Genomic DNA, 12,472 nt, shown 5'->3' on the forward strand with positions numbered 1-12,472 from the left:
TAGTTGAACCCAAAAAAATATTTTTACCCTTCACTAATCAATGTAGGACTAATGAAAAAATTTGTAAAACCAATGAAGAAGGATAGTCCCGGATTTCTGTACATCAGGCAGAAATTTCCGAATGTAAGTGAAGGAAAGATTAGAGAATGAATATGTGCTGGTCCTCAAATAAGAGAGTTGGACAAAGATGATGTATTTAACTTGATGTTAAATAATGTAAAAAGTGCAGCTTGGGCTTCATTTAAAGACGTTGACAAACATTTTCTCGGCAAACAAAAATCCGACAATTACCACGATATTGTTAATCAACTTCTTACTTCATACAGAGCTACAGTATGTAATATGTCTTTGAAAATACATTTCCTCAACTCATATCTGGATTTTTTTCCCGGAAAACCTCGGAGACGTAAGTGACGAACACGGTGAACGTTTCCATCAAGACATTTCGGTAATTGAATGCCGCTATAAAGGGAAATGGAATACTAACATGGTAGCCGATTACTGTTGGAAACTAACTCGGGATGTGCCTGAGGCAATTTATTAAAGAAAAGCATCAGCGAAATCATTCTAACACAGGTATGGTCATGCAAAATTTTACACATTTTAACTATATTTTTCTGAAGCTTAATTTATTTAAAACTAAGGGCGATAAAAAAATTGTATTTACAGATCTGTAATGTACACAAAAAGCAATTCAAGAAATGGTATCGCACTTAGAGAAACATTAAAAAATTTATTTTTGTATATTACATAAATATATAATAATTATAACACATAAGACTTATAACATAGTTATGTATGTACTAGAAAAGTTACGTCAATTTGTGATTATACAGCATGTATCAAAGAGAATTCCTAATTTTAAACAATTTATTTCATAATAAAAATGTGTGTTAAAATTACAAGATAAAGTACATATTACTCAGAAATGTTTAAAATATCGCTTACCAAGTTATAAAATGTTCTATATGACTTCCACCTGTTGCATCAAGATGATAGTTGAATTTTTATGCTATGCATTACAGATAGTCTTCTGTTAATAGAAGTTACTGTAGCTGTGATCCTGGTCTTCAGAACTATTTATATTAAAGTAACAGCTGTTAATTAACTTAATGAAAAGGTAAACCTGTGTCTTAATTAAATGATCCAGAATGGTTGAGTTAGGGTTTTTGACTAAACTAATCTTAATGATCTTAACATACGAGTTCAAAGAAACTCGCAATTTAATTCGCAATCTCAATTACAACGTCTTTCTTTTGAAATTAAACTTAATTTATGGGAAACACAACTTCAAAAAAAAAAATTTAACTTTCAAATTGTGAATAAATATCTCTTTGCATTAGTTGAAAAGAACAGAAGACAAATGTGTAGAGAGGAGCATTATCCCCTACTCACTGTAATACCTGAACCTTTGTGGTTTACTGCTGGTTCTTTCTTAATAAGTGGCAGTTGTGTGATTTTAGTGACAGGTGTAAGTTTAGTTGGATAAATTTTGGGATTGAGTTCTGATCATTTTCTTGATCCAGGATCTTGGAAATTTATTGGGTTAGTAGTTAAGAGAATTTCAATAAATGCACCTCCTTTGCGTAATTTTCCTTTTCTTAGCTCTCTGAAGTCCTTTCAGTGTTAGTACTTTTGCAATCTACCAGGAATGTGCATGGTGAAAATCATAGTTTTGTGAATTAGATTGTGCACTCTCTTCGTGGAGAAAGGTTTATGTGATGGCTTATCAGAGGCAGTTAACTGCCTCTCTATTAGTGGGTGTAAGTAAAGGATGGGAGCTAGGCATTAATCAGATTGGATCGCAAATGTGTCAGAAATGATTTATCCCTCAACCTGTCTGATTCCCTTGCTGCTGGATCTTTGTAATTAAGTGGCTGGTATTTAGTTTTAAATGATAGGTGTAAATTTAAATTCATCGTTTTTAAAATAGATTGAATTTTGTAATCTATTCCAACTTGTCATGGATTTTTAAAAACTATTACTGGGGTAAATCGCTGGCTTTTAGGTGTTGCGCGGACATTTTGCTCCGGGCCCAGCGACTCCTCTTGCCGGCTGTTATAGGCGGTTATAGAACAGTCTCGCGGGAGACAGTCCGTGTTATAGCCGAGTCAAAGCAATATATCTTGGGTAATGAGCGTAAAGAACGCTACATTTCCAAGATAAATAACCTATTGACGTTAGAAAGAAAGCAGGAGAAGACCGGGGCCTTGCGTCTTGGCAGATCAGGTGGGACGAACCCATCGGGTTGGTCTAGTGGTGAACGCGTCTTCCCGAATCAGCTGATTTGGAAGCCGAGAGTTCCAGCGTTCAAGTCCTAGTAAACCCAGTTATTTTTACATGGATTTGAATACTAGATCGTGGATACCGGTGTTCTTTGGTGATTGGGTTTCAATTAGCCACACATCTCAGGATTGGTCGAACTGAGAATGTACAAGACTACACTTCATTTACACTCATACATATCATCCTCTGAAGTATTATCTAAACGGGTAGTTACCGGAGGCTAAACAGGAAAAAAAGTCAGGTGGGACGAATCCCCACAGGTCGCTACACGCATGATATATTTCCTACAGTGTCTGATTTAGGTGCGATTAGAGATTGGTTTCCCCCAGTCTATCACACAGTCTCTCCGGGCATGATACCTTTCGGGCTAGTTTGCCTAGGTTTCGTTTGGTGGATTCGAGTCAATGCACGGATTGTAGGAATGATGATACAGTGGACCACGTCCTATATATCTGTCTCCGATATGAGGTCGAACGTTGACGAGCTGTTGGGACACTTGAGAGAATACATTCCTTTCTGGATCTCCGTATTAACTGGATGATCCGCGAGGAGTGGTCTGTAATGGCTCGTTTTCTTCGCGCCCTTGCGGTGTGTAGGTCTGCAGAGGGAGTTTAATCGAGGTATTTGATCATTGTAGGATCCCGGGTGGCTAGGGTTCCGGTCTAGGCATTGGACTGGTTGGAGGTAGACGCATTGGCATCGTGCCACGGTTATATTGGTATCGTTTATGATTCGATTTGGGGCTCCCACTGGCGGGGGTGGCCGCGCTGCCGAGGTGTGGTAGCCCGCGCGACCAGGGACGTGGCTAAGTCCCGCCGGCGGCGGTCCCTGATTGTGACTTGATAATGCCGCGCGAGACTTCATGATGGGACCGGATGGGAGTGTGGGGTTTGTCCCCGACTCCTGCGCGGACCGGAATGAGGTTACGTTCCTCTTGTTAGATGACCTAATTTGGTCTACTTACTACTTATTGGTTTAGGTCAGAATTTCTACGTTGGCTAAAACATAATTTTGGTTGGTATGAGTGTAGTACTGATTTGACTTACAACTCGTTCGTTTTCTGAGGCATTCGCGGTCACGAACGATGTTCCCAGATTTAGACTAGGCGCAGGGTCGCGCTTCCGCGGTCTCTGTTAGTTAGTTTGAGGGAATCATGTTAGGTTGGATGTGAAGATGTCCGTTTGAGGCTTACGTGAAAGCAAAATTTGAATTGTATTTTACCGATACAAATGTTTGCCGAGGCATTTAGATCCGTATCACCCCGACCGAGGCCTGGCTGATGACTGTGAGATATAATCGTTTAGAGTGTCTGAAGACGATCTCCATCGGTGGTGTAGCGATCGGTAAAGTCAGAAGGTGGGTGTCTTCCCCTACAAGGTTAGGATGGTGTTATTCCTTGGGAGAGTTGCAGAAATTTTGCATCCTTCTCCAGGTACAATTCTCCTTCAGTCCATCCTGAAAAGACCTTTTGGTGCCAGTGCCTTTCTGTTCAGTACAAACACACTAATGAAGGCCCTTGTTTGGTGAAGGGGGGGTGATGTGACCCTCAATCCAATATAGGTAAGAAACATTGGCCTGAGGATGAAAAAAAGGTTGAAGACCAATGAATATGTTTTATATTACCCTAATGTTAGTTATGTTTACAGCAAAGTGAATATTAGCTAGAAATAAATCCTAAAAGTTTTATATTAAAACACAATATAAAGAATGATACAGGGGAATGTACCCTTTTCTGAACGAACATTACACAATTTTTAACACCAAACTTCATTATTTTAGTTGGAAAATGTGTCTGAATTAATGCCATTTATTTAAGGCTGTGCATTCACACCATGTGACAGTATGGTGTGCAATATCCAAGCATAATGTTATTGCACTTTTTTTTTTTTTAAATGAAGATATAGTATAGCAGTGAATTCTATTGGTACAGACACATGATAAACACCTTTTTTTGTCAGAACTACAGATGTTGAACTTTAAACTAGATGTATGGCTCCAACAAGACTCTGGGGTACAGCCCACACCAACAGACATTCCATGAACATCTTTCGGGGATTGTTTCTTGGTCATCTGATTTCCAGGTTCAGAAATTGCCTTCGTCTCCTCTATCTCCTAACCTAAGTATGTGTGACTTCTTTTTGGGGATATTTAGATGAGCGAATTTACATTAACAAACCCTTTTCATTAGACAAACTGAGGACATTCATAGAGAGGTGCAGCAGATCACTCAGGAGACATTGAAAACATATGTGACAGATTCACCTTTCAACTTAAAAACTGCATGCATTATGGAAGATGGACATCATCTTCCAGATGTGACTTTTTTCTACATAACACAGATGGCATATCATCCTACACTTATTCAAACCAAACTAATAAAGTTTCGTATACAATTTATCTGTGTAATTTTCATTCAGAAATGAGTACACTCACTTGTGTCATTCTGTACAGGAAACAAAAGTAACTAATAGCAACTGCTTAACTTTATATTTACCATTTTCATTTATATTGCTAAATCAATTATTCTCTTTGTTCATACAGAAAAGAAAAATCGAAATGGAGAAAGAAAGTAGATGCTATATTTTACCCTGAAGAATGCAAACCACCATCTGAACCCCCTCCTATTGTTGACATGTATTCAGTAGATCCAAGTTGGAAACAACCAAGGGTTATTATAATCGGGGCTGGTATAGCTGGACTTTCTGCTGCTCAATGCCTTCTGCAGAGTGGTATTAGCAACTTTTTAATCATAGAAGCAACAGAAAGGTAAGTTCTTTTAATTACGTTAAATTATAACAACTTTTTATCTAAGGAAAGGGAAACTTGTAGAGGGATAAAAATCAAGATAATAGTCTTTATTTACTTATGTTTATTTTTTTATGATTAATTAATTACATACGCTTGAAGTTTGTCTGTGGGAATTTGAAATGGAAATTTTGAACTGTATGGAAAAACATCATGCCTCACTGGGATTTGAACCTGGAACCTTTGGATGAAAGATCGAAACTCTACCACTCTGCGACAGAAAAAACAAAAAGAAGTTTGAAAGAAAAACTGGGATAAATTTTTTTTGGGATAAACAGTTTATAAATCTCAGTGGTTATTGGGATAAAAGGTTTATAAATTTTAAAAAATCCTCACATGGTAGCAAATACACCACAAGAGACCACATTACTTCCTAATGAAGATAAAAAGAGCGCAACATATTATCGTAAATGTAAACTTCATGAGGAATTTCAGATTATAATTTTCAAATTCACAGAATTAAAATTACATCTTTCATTTTACTGGATAAAAAATAATAAATAACAATCATATTTAACAAAAAAAAGAAAATAATATGTATAAAATATTGTTTAAATTTAAAATTAAATAAAATTCAGCAACAAAACTATTTCAGCAACTAATAATAAAAAGACAAAACATTGTACTGACAGTACTATGTTAATAATATAATATTCCTCACATATAAAAGTATATCGTAAAATCTCATCAATTTTTATCGCATTTAACAGTCTTTTATAAAAAAAGGTTCCAAAGTTAAGCAGTAGCTTTTATAGAAACAGTAATCTAAATTGATCCTGTTTTAATATCAACAGCCTGTCAAATATTTCTTCATGTTCCTACACTCCATCCTTCATATCTCTCATATAAGCTTCATTTTCTTTTGTATACAGAGAAAGAACAGTTAATATTCTAAGTTTAATAACTAAGACCTTACATGCTCTACATCCAGAAACCTTGAAAAATGCCATTCTTCTCAACTTCCTCAGACCAAAATCCAACAAAAAAAAAATTGTATGTTCCAATTACAGATGATAAAATAAAATAAAAATGTGTTTTACCTCTATAAGCCAATGCTTTTTTAAAGTAATCAATATAGAGTAACTTTTCTATCCTCATTCTTTATAGATATCCCATCTTAAAGAACTATCTCTAGGAAGAATCAAAAGATTTACGAACATTTAATTCTGAAATTAGTTTATTATTGATTAAAATATATGAATTAAAATAGATTTAAAGAAAATTTTACAGATTTTGATATTTTAAAGTTAATCATAAGATATTTTATTTAAACTATTTTGCATTTTTGATAATTTAGCAGCAATCTACTTCTACAATGTGTCCCAAAAGTCCCACAGGAATATATACAACATATTTACAATATCTGTTCAATATGGTTTCTGTATAAGTCGAAACATAATTGAAAACGGCTCCTGTGTTCTGCAGAATGTTGATCAGTCAGATGTTACAGATTGGCACACAGCTGTGAAGCGCTCTCACAGATGGTTTTTGTCCTGATTTCGACTATCTAAACTTGGGATTTTACATAACTCTACATGATATCATCCACTGGGTTTAAACCTGGGAATCATAGAGCCTGTTCCACTCGTCCCCTATGACCGAATCCACTGGGGGACGTGTTCATCTAGCCATTCACGAACTTGTGAATGGCTACTTCTTTTTTGCAAGATCCTCTATACTGTTAATCAAGAAACGCCCAATTCCAAGCTTGTTCGTGATTTTTTCAGATTTGCAGGTACCTTCATCAAAACCCCTACCACTACCTCTTCTGAAGTGCTCAGACATCAGATCTTTTAGCATCGGCAACACTACCTGTAGCCTTGAACTTTGCTAGAAGTCTGCCAACCGTTTTGTGTGACACAGGCTCTTGTTGAGGATGCCTCACATTAAATTCATCTGGAACTTGTATATGAGAAAATCTTTCTCTTCCACAAAGAAGGATAATCTCTACCCGCTCTTCAGTGGTGAACACCTTTCAGTCCTGCAACTAGAAAACTGAGCAAAATTAGTAAAATCTCTGTAGTACTGGACTTTTGAGATACTTCGTACATTCCTTTGTTAATATTCCTGCTGAATCCTGTCATCATATGTTCTGCACGTGTGATTTTACATTACCAAATAAAAAAGTGCGTAAACTGTTTATATTATTAAAAAAATTTAAAAAAACAGGCCCAAAAGTACATTTTGGATATTTAATTTCTTAACAGATAAATAGGATTTATTGGAAACAGTAAAAAATATCTGAGTTTTGACAAGTAGGGACATGGCATATAATTGAAACTGTGTATATGAACTTCAATTGTAAGCAAACTTTCCTGACAACATGAAGTTAGTTCAGATAAGACAAAAAAGTCACTAACTATTTTCTCACCTCTTATTACGGGCTCAATCAACAATTGCATCTGCTGATAATTTTTATCTAAATGCAAAATTGATTTTAACTGAAAATGTAGGTTCTTTAACCTCATTTACCATCAACTTCTTTTTTACATATAGGCTTTACATGAAATCCTTTTAAGAGATTAAAAATTCTCCCTGTAATAAAGATTCTTTTTACTAAATCAGATGTCCATAAGATAAACTGTTCACAAGATTTAAGGATTTGGTTTTATTATCTTTTGAAATGCATGGATTTCCGAGCAGATTTAGTTTTTGAACTAACCTTGTGAACTTTGTGGACTTATAGGATTCACCAAGAGTAAATTGGAATTTTTATATCCAATGCTTTCTTATAAATATATTCCATCTTCACACATTACCTCATTAAATAACTGAGAATTGATTGAATCCCAAGTCTCTTTGTCAAGATTAGGATTAAGCGATTTTAGATTCTTTTCATTCACAATCCTGGAAGTTGTTCTGCTTGAGTTTTCAGAGCCTTAAAGATTTCCTTTTAATCATGTCAAGGAAACCATCAGTGCATAATAGTCAGACAGACCAGTTGGTCTGTCTGATAACCATAAACTTAAGGCATAAAAACTTAATAATCATTCATAATCAGCACCCCAAAAATCCTTAGGTACTAATTTTCATGATTTTTTAACAATTTATATTCAAGATATTCTATTTTACAACTAATTTTGCAGTTTTTCATTATTAATAAACAAATAAAGAATTAGCACACTATCATTGGGTACACTTTGAACTAAGACTCATTTAAAAACTTTTTAATTTATTTTTAGATAGTCCCTAATTATTCTGAAATAAGGGCGCTTCTAGAACTACATTTACTCCACTATTAACAAGTTTGCAGTTAAGATTCATATTATTTATATTAAAATCTGCAACTGCTGTAAGTTAGGCCAGCTGTAACTAATTTAGTATAGAAAATGATTTATTTAAAAATCAATATTTCTTACAAAAGATGGAGTTATAGACACCAATAATATTAAAGTTAATAAGAAAAGTTTTTTCCAGTTACTTGTCATTCAATTTCATTTTTGAATATTAAATTGTTATTCTGAATATTTAATTGTATATATGTAACTGAATGCAGTAGAGGTGGAAAGTCATCAGCCATTGTTGGTAGATATGAAGATTGTTATCATGGGAAACTAAAAGTTGCCACTCTCCTTAGAAACTTGAAAGAACATAAAAACAAAGCAATCAGTTATTTGCAGCCTACTTGGCAGGTAAACAAAATGGAAATATTACATACACAAAACACAGCAGGACAAATAGAAATTTTAACAGGAATAGCCCAAAAAGCAGGCCTACATGTATCCTTTACCAAGATTGAAATCATGATGAACTCCAAACCACTCACAAAAAAGACAAAAGTAGGGAGATTATAAGCAGGAAAATGGTGCCAATTGAAAGTAAAATATTAAAACAGGAGAAACCTAGACATCACCAGACATCTATAGTAAGAAGAATCTCTCAATGATCAAATTAAGGCATTATAAAATTTTAGTAAGACCAGCATTCTCATATGTCACTGAAACATTACACCTAATTGACCTCAAAAAATTTCTCAAGGTAATAAAGAAAGCGTACAAGATGATAAAGAGGCATACTAAGGAAAATCAACAACAGAGGACTGTTATGATAGAGATAAAGAAGTACAGGAAGAAAATGGATAGATAGGCAAAAACAAAACCATGCTAATAAAATTAGAAATGCATGGAAGAAGAGAAAAGAAAGTAATATTGCATGATCCTAAGTTTGATTTTTTGCATAAAAAAAAAATTAAAATAAAATTAAAACTTTTTTTAAAATGTTATGATCTGTAGTCAAGAGTAATCATTATTAAAAATATTCTATCTAACTAAAATTATTTAACCTGCAGATTCTTCTGTAATTTGCATAATCTTGTTAATAGTCTGGCGTTACAAAATTACATCAGTTTTATACCAGGTGCAACATATTAAAACACAATTCTATTAGAAATTAAGCAAAACATACACACACAAAGAGAGAGAGTGAGGGGCGAGCAGATGGACGAATATAAATGTATAACAATGAGTGTATATGTATAATAATATATACAACTTGTATACATATATATATATAAAACAATTTGATCCTTGTAAATACAGAAATTAAAAAGCAAAAATATGACACCTTATTTTTTCATAACCTTACAATAGCACTTTCATGGCAACCCAGATCTTCAGTTGAAATTTTTTTTAAATTTTTATATCAAACTAAGACATTTAAAATGTATATAAAATTTTTGAAAATATATTAAATTTCTTTTTTTATCAAATTAAAATTGAAAATTAAGAATTAAAACATAATTTTCTTTAAAACACAATTTAAAATTTAAAAAAAAAAATATAAAAAATTAAGTTATGGAAATTAAAAACTAAATATATAAATAGTATTTTTAATCTCCACAATTTAATTTTTTATACATAAAAAAAAGGTTTAAATTGTTTTGTTTTTTAAATTTATATTTTAATTCCTAATTGTAAATTTTAATTTGATAAAAAAATAAATTTCATGTATTATCAAAAACGTTTATATACTTTTTAAATGTCTTGAGTTTATTACATTGTAGTTTAATAAAAAAATTAAAAACGAAAATTACAACTGAAAATGTGGTTTGCCACGAAAGCGCTACAGTAAAGTTATGAAAAAAGTGTCATATTATTTAAACCACTGGATTGGTCTAGTGGTGAATGTGTCTTCCCAAATAAACTGAATTGGAAGTCTAGACTTCCGGTGTGCAAGACTTAGTAAAGTCGGTTATTTTTACATGGATTTGAATACTGGATTTGATACTAGTCTTCTTTGGTGGTGTTGGGTTTCAATTAGCCACACATCTCAGGAACGGTCAAACTGAGACTGTACAAGACTACACTTCATCTACACTCATACATATCATCCTCTGAAGTATTATCTGAAAAGTAATTACCAGTGGCTAAACACAGGAAAAAGAAAGAAATGTCATCTTATTTACTTTTTAATTTCTGTACCTTGGTTAGATTAAGTTGGATTATATATATTGAAAAGATATATATATATATATATATATATGTATAATAATGAGATGTGAGGGAAAACATTGTAATAGGAATAACAAAAAAAAGACTTAACCTAACCTAAAAAGAGTATTTCAAGTTCTGTTTTTCATAAATGAAATTTATTGACTAGCATTTTGGAATTTTTAACAAAAAAATTCTTCTGAAAACCATTAAACATGTTAGTATAATGTCACCTAAATTTTGTATACCTGTATCTTTCTGTACGCTCATTGTTATTATTAATGGAAAATTTTAAATATTTTTTTGCATCAGTTGATCTATTTTAACAGTTATTTTAAACAAGTTTACAAATATAAGTAAAATTAGATAAAATAGTTAGCAATAAAGTATAAATTATTTTTTTAAATAACATACAATTGCAATATTTGTAAAACATTTTATTGTTATTAAAAACTATATTTGATTGTTTTTTAACAGACCAGGTGGACGAATTCATTCACGCTGGATGGGAGATTGTATGACAGAATTAGGGGCAATGTGGATAGAAGGTGCAAGTATATCAAATCTAGCTTTTCTACTGGCTAGTCAGGAAGGAGTTATTACACCACCCTTACAACGCAGTAGTACATCAAGAAGTACTACATTTTTCTCAGCAAATGGTAAAGCGATTGAAAAAACGACAGCAAATACTGTAATACGTGCATTTCAAGATTTAGTAGAAAAAAAAGCTACAATTGCAAGTCTTACCAAGAAAAGTAATTCATTAGGAGAATTTATACAAGATCAACTGGGTAAAGAACTTGGAACAATGCCCTCTTCATACAGAAGGGATGCTGTAAGAGTGATTGGCTCTTTATACAATACATTACGTGAACGTTTTGGCCAAGATCCCTGTTTGGTTCGATCTAAAGTAATGAGTGAAATGCAAAATTTGCCAGGAGGTCGTGTAAGAATACCGTTAGGATTTGGAAGCATATTAGCGCCTCTACTAAGAGTCTTGCCAGCATGTAGCGCAGTATATTGCAAACCTGTTACGTGTATCCTTTATTCACCAGATGCAACAAAGACAAGAGCTATAGTGGTCTGTTCTGATGATGAGGAATATTCTGCAGACTACGTTATTGTAACAATACCGCTCGGTGTTTTAAAAACTGATCACAGTCGTTTATTTTCACCACCTTTACCGAAGGAAAAAGTAGCAGCTATTGAAAAACTAGGATTTGGTTTAGTAGAGAGGGTGTTTGTGCAGTATGAAAAACCTTTTTGGATCGGAGAAGGAAGAATCGGTTTAGGATGGTCACTTCGTGAATTGAAAGAAAATTTAGAGGATTGGACACGCACGATCGGAGAACTGGTAGCTGTCCCTGGAAGTAAAGCAACTATACATGGTGTAGTGACAGGTGCAGCAGCGAATGAAATCTGTGACTGCACACCGGAACATATGATTCCTGAAATGGGAGACTTATTGAGACGTTTCACTGGTGATTCCTCTCTTCCTAATCCGATAAATGTACAACGTTCAAACTGGAGTCGTGATCCATATTTTAATGGGGCGTACACTTACTTAGGGATTACCTCTAATCCAGCCCATTTAACTGATTTAGCTGAACCTATCCCTAGTGAAGTACCTCCAGAAGATACAGAAAATAAGGAAAACAAAGACAAGAAAAAGCCAAAATATTCTCCTGTGCTTCTATTTGCTGGTGAAGCAACATCACCGTTAAATTTTTCAACAGTTCATGGAGCACGTGAATCGGGCATCCGTGAGGCTCAACGTATCATTAGACTTACAAATTTTCATAAAGGTCCACCTGTTGGTAGAGGGCCACCCATTTGTAAGCCTCAAAAATTAAAAAAAAAAGGATAATTAAAAATTAAATAAAAATTCTCAAAAGTCATGTAAGTTCTAATTGTCTTAAATGGTTATAAAACTAAAAAAATTGGTTATATAT

The 12,472-nt window shown here is 33.6% G+C and overlaps 1 protein-coding gene across 1 annotated transcript; it reads left to right on the forward strand.

Moving 5' to 3' along the window:
* Positions 1-476: 476 nt before the first annotated feature.
* On the forward strand, positions 477-12,387 carry LOC142318009 (spermine oxidase-like). Its single transcript, XM_075354540.1, has 3 exons — positions 477-576; positions 4,828-5,052; positions 10,998-12,387. The coding sequence occupies exons 2-3, from the start codon at positions 4,919-4,921 to the stop codon at positions 12,385-12,387; spliced, it is 1,524 nt and encodes a 507-aa protein (XP_075210655.1). The 5' UTR covers positions 477-576; positions 4,828-4,918.
* The last annotated feature ends 85 nt before the right edge of the window (positions 12,388-12,472 follow it).

Source organism: Lycorma delicatula, chromosome 1 (genome assembly GCF_047948215.1).
Source record: "Lycorma delicatula isolate Av1 chromosome 1, ASM4794821v1, whole genome shotgun sequence".
In the NCBI taxonomy this organism is placed as follows: Eukaryota; Metazoa; Arthropoda; class Insecta; order Hemiptera; family Fulgoridae; genus Lycorma; species Lycorma delicatula.

What these genes read in the sequence shown, in the direction of transcription:
- LOC142318009 (XM_075354540.1), top strand. Translation starts at nt 4,919, where the DNA reads ATGTATTCAGTAGATCCAAGTTGGAAACAACCAAGGGTTATTATAATC. An exon ending in ATCATAGAAGCAACAGAAAG is followed by an intron (nt 5,053 to 10,997) that starts GTAAGTTCTTTT and finishes GTTTTTTAACAG; the next exon opens with ACCAGGTGGACGAATTCATT.